This window comes from Globicephala melas, chromosome 19, assembly GCF_963455315.2.
Source record: "Globicephala melas chromosome 19, mGloMel1.2, whole genome shotgun sequence".
Lineage (NCBI taxonomy): Eukaryota > Metazoa > Chordata > Mammalia > Artiodactyla > Delphinidae > Globicephala > Globicephala melas.
The window spans coordinates 44,989,771-45,006,301 of NC_083332.1; the positions used below are offsets into that span (position 1 = coordinate 44,989,771).

Genomic DNA, 16,531 nt, shown 5'->3' on the forward strand with positions numbered 1-16,531 from the left:
TAGGGCTTGGATTTTGAGGCCAAGCAACAGTACATCCTGTATGTGGCAGTGACTAATGTGGCCCCCTTTGAGGTCACTCTCTCCACTTCCACAGCCACCGTCACCGTGGACGTGATGGATGTGAATGAAGCCCCCATCTTCATGCCTCCTCAGAAGAAAGTGACAGTGCCCGAGGACTTCGGCTTGGGCCTGGAGATCACATCCTACACCGCCCAGGAGCCAGACAGATTTATGGAACAGAAGATCACGTAAGTGTGAGGGGTTTTCCACTTACTGGCAGCAACTAGCTGTGTGCATACGTGTATGTATAAAATATTTTGTTCATGGCATTTTTATCATCGTTGGTCTGTGGAAGATCCTTCTCTTGTTTGGCTTATTTATATTTTTATCCCCATTCCCCACACCTTGTCCATTCCGTCCATGGTCAGCCATTGTCGGTTTACTGTGCTTCCTCTTTTTGAATTCACTTAGTGTAGTAGGAATGTGGTTTTAATTTACATACACGGTATTGTGTTATAAGTAGCTTACTGTTTCTTTTTTTGTTTTGTAAACTTGAAGGCACTTCTGTAATGTAAATGACAGCCACAGATGCTGAAAACACACATACAAACCAACCAACAGCAACACCACTGTGGCCACGTATGATAAAGGATGTTCTTATTCTTTTGAGAGCTAGGTCTGATGACATACTTGGTGTTCAGGTGTGACAATGGTGGAAACTCAAAGGGAAGACTGTTAAGCACAAACCCAAGCATGGCACATCTGCGTCTTTTTAGTAATAGCATGATTTCCAGAGATAACAAAGGCCTCGGTCACTTCCTCTTCTCAGAGAGAGATTCATACCTGTTAATATTTACTTTAGAGGAAACTATTAGAATGCTCTGAACTATTTAGAAAAAAGGTTATGCAAATCCAGTATAGAGTCCCACTTGGTAATAAATTGAGCATGTTCTTGTTTGGAGGGAGAGGTGTTTGTGTTTTAGTATCAGTGCCTGTGACTTATTAAATGTAAAACAAACATGAAGTTTAAGTGCAGCTTCAATTTCTGAGTTATTCTGGGAAGTACTAATTCTATCCTGATTGGAAGGGCTCATAAATAGCTTTAAACTGTGCATGTGCGCCATACGGATAAAAAGGATCCAGGTAGTGGTATTAATGGCTGCTAGAATCATTAGATCAAGGATGATGAGGAATTTTTAAACGGAGGAACCAAGCTGGGACCATCCAAACCTTCTGATAGATTTTAACATCTGCTGGAAGAGCAAGGACAGCCCAACATGAAGTGCCACTCGAAGTGATTCAACAGCATGTACACAGTGCCACTTAAATGTTATATTTGGGGGAGAAAAGAAGGGTTGAAACAGAATCTAATCAAACCTTAGGATTTGATTTTTTTTTTTTTTTTTTTTGCTGTACACGGACCTCTCACTGTTGTGGCCTGTCCCGCTGCGGAGCACAGGCTCCGAACGCGCAGGCTCAGCAGCCATGGCTCACGGGCCCAGCCGCTCCGCGGCATGTGGGATCTTCCCGGACAGGAGCACGAACCCGTGTCCCCTGCATTGGCAGGCGGACTCTCAAGCACTGCGCCACCAGGGAAGCCCTAGGATTTGATTTTGATGCAGTACAGAGAATGAAGAAGTTAAATGCCATGAGGAAGCAGTCAGCCAAATGCAGAATATGGGAGCTCTATGTCAAATGACCCAGTTTCTTTAGCAAATAATGACAGAAGGGTGGGGGTGACTGCTTAGATTAAGGATGTTGATTAAGAGAGGAATCAACCAATTGTAATGTGTAGACTATGCTTAAAGATGGATTCAAACAATCCAACTATAAAAGACACCCTTGAGGCAAATAGAGAAACTTGCACATAGACCTGACACTAAGTAATTATTATTTTTGCTAGGTGTGTTAGTGGCATGGTGATATTGTAGGATTTTTTGTTTTGTGATTAAAGCCTTGGGTTGTATGGTTTCCAGCTTCTGTTGATAGCTTAGCTTGTAGTAATGAAATAGGTAGTTCAAAGCATCTATTTGGGGAAGTTCAAGGACCAAGTCTAAATAGTGTTTGCAGAGACCCTTACCCCTGGAATAAAGACCACTCGATATATGTAGTTCATTGCTTTGCACTTCTAAGGACGTGAGGATAAGCCTACAGGTATCCAGGACCCTTTCCTCCTTCGATTTCTTTATTTCCCTTTCTGAGCCTTTCAATGACCTCGATAGATAACTGGGCAGTATATCTCTGTTTTTCATGCTTACGTTTCTTCTGTTTCTGGTATTCCTAATAAGGTGTGGCTTAACAGGGTTCTCTTGGCATTTTGAATAATTTTTTGTGGGGTGGCTGTGTACGACCAGAAGGAGCTTTACCGTCCCTGGCACCTCCCGTTAAATGCCAGTAGTGCAGCATACTCCCAAGTCACCGTGTCAACCCAAATCTCCAGATCCTCATGGCGGGGGTGTTGGGTGCCATACTGTGACCATTTGAGAACTGCTGTACGCTTTAGGGGGGTCAGTCTGAGAGGAACTAAAGAAATCTGACATCTAAATGCCATGCCTGATCCTGGATTGCGTTCTGGATTGGATTGGGGCAGGGGCATGGGGAGGGGGGGTACAGTTTGGGGGAAATCCACAGTTTGAATGTGTACCATGTATGAAGTGGTAGTACCATATCAAAGTTATATTTCCTGAAATTGAAAATCAAATAGTGGTTATGTAAGAGAATGCCTCTGTTCTTAGGAGAAGGCACACTGACATTTTCATGAGTAAAGGAACATCATGTCTGCGACTTACTCTCAAATGGTTCAGCAAAACAAGAAATTATGTATATGTGTGCATCAACTTTTGTAATATAGCAAAATATCGACAGTGGATGAATCTAGGTGAAGGGTACATGGACGGTCATCAAACCGTTCTGGCAAAATTTCTGTAGGAGTCGTTATTTTTTTATTATTATTATTTTTAGGAGTCATTATTTTTTTGAAATAAGGAAGTTAGAAGTATCTATCAGCAAAGAGGAACCTTAACCTTCTTCAGCTACCTACCGTTCGCTGTTCCCGTTCTAAATCAGAGCTTGTGTCTTTCCAGGTATCGGATTTGGAGGGATGCTGCCAACTGGCTGGAGATTAATCCGGACACGGGTGCCATTTCCACTCGGGCTGAATTGGACAGAGAGAACGTCGAGCATGTGAAGAACAGCACGTACACGGCCCTCATTATAGCCACTGACGATGGTGAGGATGCCCTTACCATTTGGTTTTTGCTGCTTCACCCTCCTGACCAGCTCACTGCCTTGCCCCTATCCTTTAAGAGGCATGAATTCTTCCATTTTCTTTCATTATTCAACAAAGCGTTCTCAAAGCATTGTCCAAAATGCAGAGTTTAGGCCAAGCAGAAGTTCCTTTTTAACGCTCCCTCTGTACCTGAGCCCCATGGGAGCCAGACTGCCTGGGTTTAGATCCTAGGACCAAAGCTTAATACCTGTGTGAACTTGGACTTATTACCTAATTTTTAGGTCCCTCAGTTCCTTTATCCAGCAAAATGATAATAGCCCATCTAGGTTAAATGAGTTAATTTATGTAAAAGTGCTTGGAAGAGTGACTGCTACCTAGTCTGTGCTCTGTAAGGACTGTTATTATCTTTATCATCATCATCATTATTAGTGAAGTGTGGCTCCTTCCAGACTGTTTCTGTGTATTCGAATACATTTATAAACATATAGAAATATGGTTTATTATAAAGCCACTATGTGGTTTATAGCCTATTTTTGTTTTTATTATAAAAACCATTGTCTTATGCATGTTTAATTTTTTTTCCTTGAACATATGTCTGGAAGACACAGAGATCTATCTTGGCACATTATAGATCTACCTCTTTTCAATTAAATGATGTTTTCTGCATATTGCATAATTTAACCATTCACACATTAAATAACACCGGGATTATTTCCAGTTCTCCATTATTTTTGTGAGTGATAGGTAGACATCGTTGTACATGCCTCTGTGGGCAAGTGTTTCCCACGGATAGATATTCAGAAGCGGAGTTACTGTTAAAGAGACCTGCTAGTTCCTGTGATTAAATCTGTTCCCCTCTCCCTCCTCAACCTCCCGAGGTAATAATTCCAGATTTGGCAATCCGGAAAGCAAAGGGCAAGGCGAGTAAGCCCATGGTGGGGCTGGATGGGTGGCTAATGAGTGATGTAGCCTTCATCGCATTCTGAGCATGCTGTGGAAGGGTAACCCTGGCCTAGTCATTCCTGCTCCTGGAGCTGTCATTTGGGAGGCAGCAGGTTAAAAGTAGAGAGCCATGATGGGGCTCCATTTGCAGAAATGTTTTGCATAAAGGCGAAGCTAACCCGTTGCTTAGGCAGCAGTGCTATGCTGGCCAGCTGTCTCTGGCTGCACGGGAGTTCCCTAGCCTGGCCTGGAGGTAACCAAGAGTTGACAAGGTTCCTGTAAAGTTCCAGGGAGTAAATATTTTAGCCTCTGTAGACCGTACAATCTCTATTGCCATCATAGCCTAGAAGCAGCCATACAAAGTTTGAAAAGGCATGAGCATAGCTGTGTTCCTAATTTGGGTGGAAGACCTTAGTTTGCTGACCCCTGACCTAATACTAATGGCTAAATTATGGTACTTTTGAATATATTCCTTCAAGTGTTACTTTGTGCATGACTCAATACTTTTGATGTAGGTCTAAGAGGAGAATGAAGTTTCTTCAGAAAATCTATTATCTTATTAAAAAACATTTTTTAAAGTTTTCTTTAATTAAAAAGAATTTTAGGGGCAGTGGTTAAGAATCTGCCTGCCAATGCGGGAGACACAGGTTCAAGCCCTGCTCCGGGAAGATCCCACATGCTGCTGAGCAACTAAGCCTGTGTGCCACAACTACTCAGCCTGCTCTCTGGAGCCTGTGAGCCACAACTACTGAAGCCCGCACACCACAACTACTGAAGCCCATGTGCCTAGAGCCCGTGCTCCGCAACAAGAGAAGCCACCACAATGAGAAACCTGCACACCACAATGAAGAGTAGCCCCTGCTCGCCGCAACTAGAGAAAGCCCACACAGCAACGAAGACCCAATGCAGCCAAAAATAAATAAGATAAATCAATTTTTTAAAAAAAGAATTTTAAATTATACTTGCTCATTGTTAAAACAAGAAAATTCAAATGATAAGGTAAAAAGATCCATCCATGGGTGAATGGATAAACAAAATATGGTATACGCATACACAATGGAATATTATTCAGCCTTAAAAAAGAAGGAAATCCTGTCATGTGTTACAATGTGGATGAACCTTGAGGACATTGTGCATAGTGAAATAAACCGGTCACAAAATGACTAATACTGTGGGTTTCCACTTAGATGAGGTACTAATGTGGTCAAATTCGTAGAAACAAAGTAGAATGGTGGTTACCAGGAACTGGAGGGGGAAGTAGGGAATTGTTTAATGGGTACAGAATTTCAGTTTTGTAAGATAAAATTATGGAGAGCTGTTTCACAACAATGTGATTATACTAACACTACTGAACTGTACACTTTAAAAATGGTTAAAATGGTAAGTTTTATGCTATTACTTTTAACCACAATTTTCAGAGGTAAAAAGAAAAAATAATCACTATAGCCGCCCAGGTATAAATATTTATGGATTTGAGATACATTCCTCTGGGGTTTTTTTCCCTGCGATATGCTAATATTGATGATGATGATTCTTTGAGGGTCTACTTTTTCTATTATCAAGTGCTATGTCAGGATGTAAGAGAAATACGAACAGAAGTGTGTATAAATCTCTGAATCTAATCTGAAAAGCAACTTGGGGCAATTGTAAAAGGCTCAATACTTTGATAACGATCTTAGAGCCTTAGAAGTTCAGAGAAGGAGAACTAGTAGGGGGTGAGGAGGACTTCTTAGAGTGGTTTAAGAAAGTTGTGTTTTTTTTTAAATTTTATTGAAGTATAGTTGATTTACAATGTTGTTTTCGTTTCTTCTGTACAGCAAAGTGACTCAGCTATATATATATATATATATATATATATATATATTCTTTTTCATATTCTTTTCCATTATGGTTTGTCACAGAATGTTGAATATAGTTCCCTGTGCTATACAGTAGGGCCTTGTTGTTTATCCATCCTCTATATAATAGTTTGCATCCGCTAATCCCAAACTCCCATTCCTTCCCTCCCCCACCTCCCTTGGCATAGAGATGTTAAAATTTAATGGATGAATAAAGTTATGTGTGAAAATGGAGGGAGTCCTTGGTGTGAGGAATAACTTGAATAATTGTTATCAAAGTAGGGAATAGGCATGTCAGAGGTCTGCCCAGCCAGGAATGAGGATGGCCTGGAACCTGCAGGATGGGTGGCTTTGTGGGCAGGGTGGGGCCTGGTGAGGGAGCCCCGAAGAGCCAGGAGAAGAGTTGGATTCAGTCTGATGGGAGGCACTAGGGATTCATCAGTGGTCCTGAGCTATGACATTTCCTGTGTATTTTCTTAGGTTCTCCACCTGCTACTGGAACAGGAACGCTGCTTCTATTCCTCGATGATGTGAATGACAATGGCCCCGAACCAGACCCTCGGAGCATGTACTTCTGCCAGAGGGATCCACAGCCTGTCATCATCAACATCATTGATCCTGACCTTCCCCCCAACACTTCTCCCTTCACAGCAGAACTAACACATGGGGCAAGTGTCAACTGGACCATTGAGTACAATGACCAAGGTGGGCACTTGAGTCTTATTTTGGAAACTTTGCTCTGACCCCATGCTTCCCTCCCGCCTCCCGCTTCTGAATTTCCCTTCTCAATATCCACTTGTCACCCCCTTTATGTTGTTGTTTGTTTTTTGTTGTTGTTTTTGTTTTGTTTTGGCTGCACCACACGTCTTGTGGGATCTTAGTTCCCCGACCAGAGATCGAACCTGGGCCCCCAGCAGTGGAAGCTCGGAGTCCTAACCACTGGACCTCCAGGGAATTCCCCACTTGTCACCCCTTTTAAGGCTTGTTTCCTTGTCCCATCTACATTTGTGGCATTGAACCAAAGATCCCTTTGCGTTTCTGGCGTCTGAGTCGGTGACATACTGCCCAATAATCTACAACCCAAGCAGCTGTTGTCTTCATTCAGCTTTGGAATGTCCCTAGTTCCGTAACAATTTTAATCTAGAATGAACTTTTTATCTCTCCTGATCCCCTCACTCATTTTTGTTGATTCCTCCAGAACATGAATCTCTGCTTTTTAAGCCAAAGAAAACCCTAGAGGTGGGTGACTACAAAATCAATCTCAAGCTCATAGACAACCAGAACAAAGACCAAGTGACCACCTTAGATGTGCACGTGTGTGACTGTGAAGGAGTCGTCAGCAACTGTAGGAAGGCCGGGCCTTATGCCGAAGGAGGATTGCAAGTTCCCGCCATTCTGGGGATTCTTGGAGGCATTCTTGCTTTTCTGAGTAAGTGCAGCTGGCGAGTGTTTCAGCCTTTACCTTCTGACATGGGGGAGGTTTTTCTCTTACTGAGCATTTGAGGGGTAAGTGGTCCAAGACTGGAAGGCTGCCCAGTCCTTCTATTTTGTTCTTTCAACCTCTAAGGGCAGTGTTTCTCCAGCTTGAGTGTACACAAACCACCCGTACATGAGAATGCTGATCCAGTAGGTCTGGGGTGGGGCCTCAGCCTCTGCATTTCTAACCAGCTCTGAGGTGATGCTGATGTTGCAGGTCTTTGGACCATGCTTGGAGCAGCGAGGCCTGGTCACCACCGCCTTCTCCACATCCCACCCTGGAGGAGGGTGTAGAGGAAGTGGAAGGCACATATCTGAAACTGAGCATGTCACCTTCACTCACATCCCACCGGCCCAAACACAGCCACACCTGGAAACTCCCACTCTAACCGGGTGACCATGTGTCCAATTAAAACTTGGTGCCGGGCTTCCCTGGTGGCGCAGTGGTTGAGAGTCCACCTGCCGATGCAGGGGACGCGGGTTCGTGTCCCGGTCCGGGAAGATCCTACATGCTGCGGAGCGGCTGGGCCCGTTAGCCGTGGCCGCTGAGCCTGCACATCCAGAGCCTGTGCTCCGCAACGGGAGAGGCCACAACAGTGAGAGGCCCACGTACCGCAAAAAAAAACAAAAACAAAAAAACAACTTGGTGCCAAGAGTAGGGGTGGAGTGTGGGGTGCACGGTGAGTATCAGTGACTCAAAGGATGGTGCCAAGAGTAGGGGTGGAGTGTGGGGTGCATGGTGAGTATCAGTGACTCAAAGGATGAAGGGGAAAAAGGTTACTGGGGAAAATTTGGCAGTTTCTGACACAGTCCTTAAAACCTATATTACCTGAGCCTACCTGTAGACTGAGCCCTAGGGTTGACACAGGTGCTGTTATGGTTTCTAAAAGCTAGTGACGGGCAAGTCAGGAAACCTCAAAGATAGTGTTGTTGTTGCTTTTTTTATCATTAGGAGCTATGACACGTGGTTCAGGTCATGAAGGTCCTTGCAGTCAGAAGAGGAGGCTGTTAATTGAGTCTTGAGAAAGGTTTGGTGGAAGACAGGATAGATGGGCCACAGCGACTGGGGGAGTCCTCATAGACAGAGGGCCATTTGTGGTGGTTCCCACACTAGCAAAGGCACAGAGAGAGGAAGGCTTGACGGACTGCGTAGGGCAGAGAGGCCGACCTTGCTGGGGTAGAAGAAAGTCCTTAGAGGGGAGCAATGGGACCACCTGGGGGCTTTCAGTTTAGATTCAGCAGTGTTACTGATCCTGCTGCTTCGACAGATTGAAGAAGGGATTACCTGTTGGCCTTCGGGAAATGTTTGCAGTGTGTCCCCTTAGCTCCTGCCCTCTGCTGCATCCTCTCAAAATTGAAAAGGAAGGAGAGAGTTGTTTAAAATTCAGTGAACTTTCCGGACCTTTCTTCCTCCAGGATTCACGTGGCTTTATTGCCACCACGCAGTTATATTTAAAATACTGACTTTTTTTATAGTAGCTTTATCTAACTTTGCTATGGGTGTATTTCATTAGACATAGGGGCCGAGAGCAACATTTCGGACTGTTCAAATGTGCAACATTTACAGCAGAAGCAATGCCAGTGTGCAGATTTCCAACGTCTTGTTCCTTATGGGCAGACGTCAAAATTAAGCGTCTAAAGAATGTTCTAGAGAGACGAGAGGATATGAAGGTTTTTGTGTAGTCAGCCAATATTTGGTTACTTACTTTGTGCAGCATTTGTCTCTGACACCGGGGATTGGGGGGTTTCAGGATAGCTAAGTTGGGTGGTACTTCCTGAAGTGATAACAGTATGCCATGTTTTGGTTACTTTCCCTTACATAACACTTAAGTAATGTCTGATAAGAAGCATCCTTTTGGAAACATAGCCCTCCTCTCGCTCTTCAGCTCTAAGCTCCACAGGGATGAGGGCTGTTTGCAGCTTCCATTGTTTTCAGTGCTGTGTCTTCAGGGCCAAGGCAGGCCTGGCCCACCTAGCAAGAACTCACTCAGTATTTCTGTTCTTCAGTCATGGTCCAGGGGGTTATATTGTTTATCTGGATAAGACCTTGGAATCTTTCTGATTTCAGAAACAGGTAGGTTGGGTACTTGCAAGTGTATGCCACCTCCTGTCTCAGTGCAGTGGTGCTTCACTAGGTACTTGGGTATAAGGACCTATAAGTTAGAAAACACACTGAATCATATTTTTTTCCCATTCACAATAAATTATTTAATTTTTTTAAAAATTAAATATTAATCGTATATAGCCTAGACATAGCCCCCAAGATCAGATGAAAACCTTGAAAATAGATTTTAAAGCTCGCTTACATGATTTATCCTAAGAGAAGATAAGGAATATACCAAGTGCTTTTTTTTTTTGCTGTTGTTTAATTTTAAAACTTTTTGGTGTTTTTTCATGGTGTACCAGGCGACTTTACAGTCTGTGCCCCACTCCCCTCCCCCGTAACTGAATAAGAATAATATGCATGTATTAGTCACATTTAGGCTGACCCAGCCCTGCTCACAAACCTTCAATGGCTTCAACTCACTCTGAATCAAAGCCAAAGTCCCTCCAGAGGTCCGCATGTCCTTGCTGCCCCTCTGACCCCCTGTCCCCTTCTTTCTCCCCTGATGATCCTGCTACAGCCACGCTGACCCTATCTTTCCTTAACCACACCAATCTGCTTGGAGTCTTTGCCTGGACCATTTCTGCTGCCTGGAGTACTTCGCTCCAGATTTTGGGAAATGACTGATTGGTTTAAGGTCCAGTTAAAGACCACAATTGAGTTCTCATGTAATTGTCCACTGTGTAGTGCTGCATATATTAACCTCAGGGATGTGAAGACATGTGAGTTGTCTTATAGCCATCTGTCTGGTCTGCAAGGCAGTGGTGCTCTGTGCCAGCTGCTGCTTACGGCTTTCTTGACCTGTGGCTCTTATCTTCTCTCTTCCCCACTCTAGTCCTGATTCTGCTGATTCTGCTACTTATTCGGAGGAGAAGAGTAGTCAAAGAGCCCTTACTGCCCCCAGAAGAGGACACCCGGGACAACATTTATTACTATGATGAAGAAGGAGGTGGAGAAGAAGACCAGGTGGGTGTTTAAAACCAAGGGAGAAAGCTTAATGGCAATCTCTTTATTTGGAGGAAGCAATGATTAGGGGAGGACAGACATCTGAAACAGCTCTGTTACTTTGCCTATTTTTTTAAAGACCTTTCATCTACACAAGAAAATAGATGTCATTAACCATCATCATCATCACCATCATCATCATCAATACAGCATTGCTAACGTTTATTTATTGTTCAGATGAATGAACAGAGGCACAGAGCAGTTAAGCAATTTGCCCAAAGTCACAGAGCTAGGAAGCAGTAAAACCAGGTGGTCTGACTCCAGAGCCTACTCTCCTCACTGCTATTTCCAGGACATGAACTTTATTCAAATTATCTTTGACATAGAGCAACTGATCTGTTTTTTGTTGTTTTTATAAATTTATTTAGTTTTGGCTGCGTTGGGTCTTCGTTGCTTTTGTGCAGGCTTTCTCTAGTTGTGGCGAGCGGGGGCTATTCTTCGTTGCGGTGCACGGGCTTCTCATTGTGGTGGCTTCTCTTGTTGCGGAACACAAGGACTGATCTGTTTTAATATTTTGTTTCCTTTGAGTTTGTAGCTGTGCCAAACCGTTTTTTGCTTTTTGTAGATGTTAATTCTTCAGGCCTTCTTTATTTCTCTTGATTTTGGAGATGGTCTTAACTTGCCTTACCCTGTATTATTGAGGTATTACCACAATAATGCTGTATAACAGGCAATCCCAGAATGTCAGTGGCACACGTCAATAAGCATGTTTTTGTCGTGCGTTTGTGGGTTAGCTGGGACAGTTGCTGGTGTAACAAAATACCATAGACTAGGTGCTTATAAACAACAGAAATTTATTTCTCACAGTTCTGGAAGCTGGGAAATGCAAGGTCAAGGTGCTGTCAGATTCAGTGCCTAGTGAGGGCCCTCTTCCTGGTTCATAGATGGCCCTTGTCTCACTGTGTCCTCATGTGGTGGAATGGGCAAGGGAGCTCTGGGTGTCTTTTATAAGGGCACTAATCCCATTCCTGAGGGCTCCATACACTGTCACAACCTAATCACCTGCCAAACGTCCTACCTCCAAATACCATCACATTGTTTCAACTTGTGAATTTAGGAGGCACACAAACAGTCTATGGCATCTAGGCTCTGAAGAATGTGTGGGTTGGTCGGGGCTAGGCTGATATAGGCTGCATTTGGCTGGATGGCTGTGTGCTGTGAGTTGTGTCCAGGAATGTTCCATATAATTCCTATCTTCTTTGTCCCAGCAGGTAAGACCAAAGTAGAGTTAAGGCCTTTGCCTGTGTCACATGTATTAATGTCCCATTGGTCAAAGCAAGTCAAATGGCATAGCCCTACATTAATGGATTTCTATTCTTTTCACAGAGGATAGGGTGGGAAAGGAGTGAATATTTTCTGAATAATAATCTAATAATCATACCCTATGAAAAGTTAATAAGGTAAAACAGTCTACATCTATACCCACAAATGTTCCTCACAAGGCTTTTATGCTGTATTTCCTTCCAGTGCTATTTGGAGACTCTTAGGTTGAAAACTACCATTTCAGAAAAGAAAAAAAAAAACCAACTGCCGTTTCAGGTTACATTGGCACGTGCCTGTAGATATCACAGCTGACTGTTAAGGCCTTAGCTAGTACCATAATCTGTAAACCAAATATGACCCTGTGTTTATGACTGTTTCTATTTTACTCTTTGCTATGCTTTTACCTTTTTCTCTAAAGGAGTATGACCTGAGCCAGCTACACAGGGGCCTGGAGGCTCGGCCCGAAGTGACTCGCAATGATGTGGCGCCAACCCTCCTGAGTGTGCCCCAGTATCGACCCCGACCTGCCAATCCTGATGAAATTGGAAACTTTATTGATGAAGTAAGTAAGCAGAGTCAAAAGCCAAGACACAACAAACTCATCTCTAAACTTGGAAAGGAGCTGTTGTGTCAAAAGTGAGAAAAATTCTTTAGAGTCTTTCCTTTACCATGTTTTCATCCCTGAGCCCTATTTGTTTTTGTTTTTGTTTTTGTTTTTTTTGGTACGCGGGCCTCTCACTGTTGTGACCTCTCCCGTTGCGGAGCATAGGCTCCGGACGCGCAGGCTCAGCGGCCATGGCTCACGGGCCCAGCCGCTCCGCGGCATGTGGGATCTTCCCGGGCCGGGGCACGAACCCGTGTCCCCTGCATCGGCAGGCGGACTCCCAACAACTGCGCCACCAGGGAAGCCCTCTCTGAGCCCTATTTGTTTTTTTATTTGTGCCTCATCTAAATTTCAGAACTAATAGCACTTTGAATTAGTCTTAGGGAATTTGCAAAGTTCATACAGCAAAACCAAGACTTGCTTGAAAAGATTTAATAGAATAAGAAATGAAACTAAAGAGATTCAGTTTTGTTTCACTAATGGGTCTCTCTTTCCCTGCATTACATTGGGACGTAATGTTAAATGTGTATCACAAGGCTACCTGAGGGCCAGAAAAATAGTTTCCATATTGTATATATCAGAAATGCATTCAACTATAAATACCAGAAGCTTAAATAGATATGAGTAGAGTTACCTCATGCAAATAGAAGACTAGGGTAAGCAGTCTAGGCTGGTGCATCACCCTTTTCTACCTCTCTGCTGCATGATCTCAGCACATCCTTGTTCTCATGCTTGTTGCTTTATGATCACAGGATGGCTGCCACACTTCCAGGCCTTGAGCCTGTTTTCCTGTCAAGAAGTAGGAAGGGCAGAGCAGGGGGCAAAAACTTTCTTCTAGCAAACTGTTAGGCAAGAAGGAAGTTCATCCTACATGTTATTGGCCAGGACTGTCACAGGATTGTCCCTATATGCAAGGGAGGATGGGAAATAGGCATTAAGTTAATTAGCTTAGGGTAAGATGAGGAAGAACTGGTGGGGTTAAGCAAAGAACCAAGTAAGATAATAATAGTCCAGTGGGATCTATTTCCTTAAACTATGTTACCTGATTACTTGCTCAGTTGCTGGAATGATTTTCAGGGCTTGTCTGATGGTCCAGTGGCCTTCAGCAAGTCTTCACAGTGTGGGGCAGGTTTTGCTTTAGCTTCCCTGAGGAGTTGTTGTCACCAAGGACTATATAAAGCATGGCAGTGTTGGAAATGATCAAGCCAGATCCATTCTAGGCACTGGATCTTAGAGAAAACTGAGAACAGGAAGGGCCACTTTAAACCATCCCTTTTAGATACATCTGGATTCAGGTATTTTCCTCCATTCACATTCATTTGTGTATCATCATATCTGATTATAGCTATTTCTTAATTACAAAAATAAAATGTTTGCTATTTAAAAAATATAAATTATGAAAATGTATATAAAGAAAAAATGTGCAAGTCCTCCCTCAGTTCCCCTGACCATAATCACCAAAGTTAATTTAGCAGTTTGGCATTCATCCTTTCAGATCTTCTCGGGCTGAAATGCAGGCTGTGTAGCCTGGCATGACTGTCCTCATTGTTTTTAGTCTCTGTCCATCCTGATTGGTTGGTGCTCATCTCTCCTGCCTACATAAAATTTACCAGTTTCGTTTAGGGGGAAAACATTCTGCATACTTTATCTTTTCATTAACAATATATCATGTCCATCTTCTGTTCCAGTTTATATTACATTTACCTTGTTGGTGTTCAGTGCTCCTGGCGTTCTGCAGGATGGTCTCATTGTTGTGCCATTAACACTTGGCTTTACGCACCAAAAGAAGGCATGTTGCCTAAGATGACAGGTGTGCGATTCCTCTCAATGAAAGATCCTATTGTCTTCCTTCTTTAGAACCTGAAGGCAGCTGATAGTGACCCCACCGCCCCACCCTATGACTCTCTGCTGGTGTTTGATTATGAAGGAAGCGGCTCTGAAGCTGCTAGTCTGAGCTCCCTGAATTCCTCGGAGTCAGACCAAGACCAGGATTATGACTACCTGAACGAATGGGGCGGTCGCTTCAAGAAGCTGGCGGACATGTATGGAGGCGGCGAGGATGACTAGGGGACTCAAGACCGATGGGGAGACAGATGGGTCCCTACACTCATGTGATGGGAAATGGGGGAATAATATTCCTGATGGTTTTCCAGCTTCCTTCACTTGAGATGCGTTTCTGGAGAAGAGACCCGTGATCAGTGATAGGATAGTTATGATTTCCACTTTATAGATCTAATCTGTGTGTTAGAACGATTTTGACTCATTCCATGAATCTTTTTTTCCCTTTCATCACTCTTTACATGATGACGATGTCCAAAAGACCCCCAAATTTTAATATTTCAAAAGAGTAGCTTCAGCCTCAGAAGGTTCTGCTGGCAACTGGCAGATTTCCTTAAGGGCTTTGCCTCATTTTTCAAAGGAAGGTGAGGGGTCAATTTCCCTATTGTAGATTTTATATAAAGAAATTAATTTGTGTGCTTTCATTCCTCCCGTCACTGCACTGGTGTCCCATGTTCTAATATCCACTCTTACACCCTCTGAATTCTATCACATTTCTCTGATGCAGAAATTATTGGGCTTTTTTAGGGAAAGAGGCTTATGTCTTAGTCTGGCCATATGCTGAGTGGGTATTGTGTACTCCTAAGACCTTTTAACGGTTTTCCTTTTCTATCTCCTGAGTACATAACTTGAAATGGGCATCTATCCAGTTTACTTGTCCTGAGTAAGAATGTTTGTTATGTGAATGTCGTTATGGGGTGCTTTGGTTCTAGACAGGGAGCCTGCACCAGAAAAGGTGGTGAGTTTTCAGGTGCCACTGAACTTTTAATGTTCATTTATCCCTAAAACAAAAGAGTGATACATTCCGGGACTCAGAATAGTGCCTGAAGTGCTGCAGCCAAAGACAGAAGCTGGCTCATCACAGCAGAGGGGAAATGTGAAACGGGCCGTGGAGATGGCAGGGGAGATTGTTACTGAGCCTGGAAATTGAGCCAACTGAGGCTGAAGACGGTTGCGGTGGTGCTACCTCCAGACCTGAAAATTCTGAAAGAGTAGAGGAATCTCAACACTCGTTTCCTGCCAGGATCCTTGTACCGTGGTTTGTACCCAAAGCACAGAATCCCCAGTGCCTGCTTTTGTTGATCTATAGAAAATGCTGGCTGGTCTGGACACATTTGCCCCAAATTCCAACTGTGCATGAAAACTTCAGAATGTTTTAAAAGTCCAAAATTTTTTTTTTCTTAGGAGCAGGAAGAAAACACTCCTTGAAAGGGTGTTAGCGAAGGGAGGTGAGGGTAGGGAGAACCTTAATTTGGATCCTTTTTTAGTTGAAACGCAACCTTTAAGAAACCTTTGACAACCATAGACCAGAACTTTATCTAAATTGCTTCCCTATCTATCAGCTGTTTTTGGAAGAAAAATCCATCCCTGCAACCACTTCTTAGAACTGTCTTGATTTTTCAGCAATTTAAACTCTAATGTAGTTCTGTGTAGAGAATGTCACTGTAGTTTTGAGTGTATATGTGTGTGGGTGCTGATAATTTTGTATTTTCTTTGGGAAAAGGAAAACAAGGTGGAAAAAATTATTCTTAAATATTCATTTTTATAAATTTTATTAAAGAATTTTGTTACACCATTGTCAAACTTGTTTTATTTGATTACACAATTCCAGGCCAGACAGACAAATGGTTAGGTGAGCTTATTCAAAACATGGAGAAAGAAGCTTCATATTAAAATGACTTCCCCTGAACTTTGTGTCATTCTGTTGGGGCAGAATAGCGGAGAAACCGTGCACCTAAGGTCACTGTATTTGAAGGATATCCACCCATGTGGCATGTAGTGAAACCAATGAAATCTCCTTGTCAGAGGCTACTGTGGGTTGTGCCGAGGGATAGAAAGAAGCAGGGCTTCAAATAACATTGTAGGTCAGCAAAGTTAGTACAGGGCAGTGGTTCTCCACTGGGGAAGATTGTGGCCCCCTCCCCCAGGGGACGCTGGCAATTTCTGGAGATGCTTTTGGTTGTCATGACTGGTGAGGTGCTACCAGCATCAAGTCCAGGTCAGGGACGCTG

At 43.4% G+C, this 16,531-nt stretch overlaps 1 protein-coding gene across 1 annotated transcript in view; it reads left to right on the forward strand.

Annotated features, from left to right (window-relative positions):
- CDH1 (cadherin 1) overlaps positions 1–16,091 on the forward strand; it is a 78,649-nt gene extending 62,558 nt beyond the window's left edge. Inside the window, exons 10-16 of the mRNA XM_030863543.3 lie at positions 4–248; positions 3,084–3,229; positions 6,490–6,714; positions 7,208–7,438; positions 10,425–10,555; positions 12,276–12,419; positions 14,319–16,091. Coding sequence (XP_030719403.1) covers positions 4–248; positions 3,084–3,229; positions 6,490–6,714; positions 7,208–7,438; positions 10,425–10,555; positions 12,276–12,419; positions 14,319–14,528 — 1,332 coding nt within the window. The 3' untranslated portion in view covers positions 14,529–16,091. The remainder of the gene's footprint in view (positions 1–3; positions 249–3,083; positions 3,230–6,489; positions 6,715–7,207; positions 7,439–10,424; positions 10,556–12,275; positions 12,420–14,318) is intronic.
- The last annotated feature ends 440 nt before the right edge of the window (positions 16,092–16,531 follow it).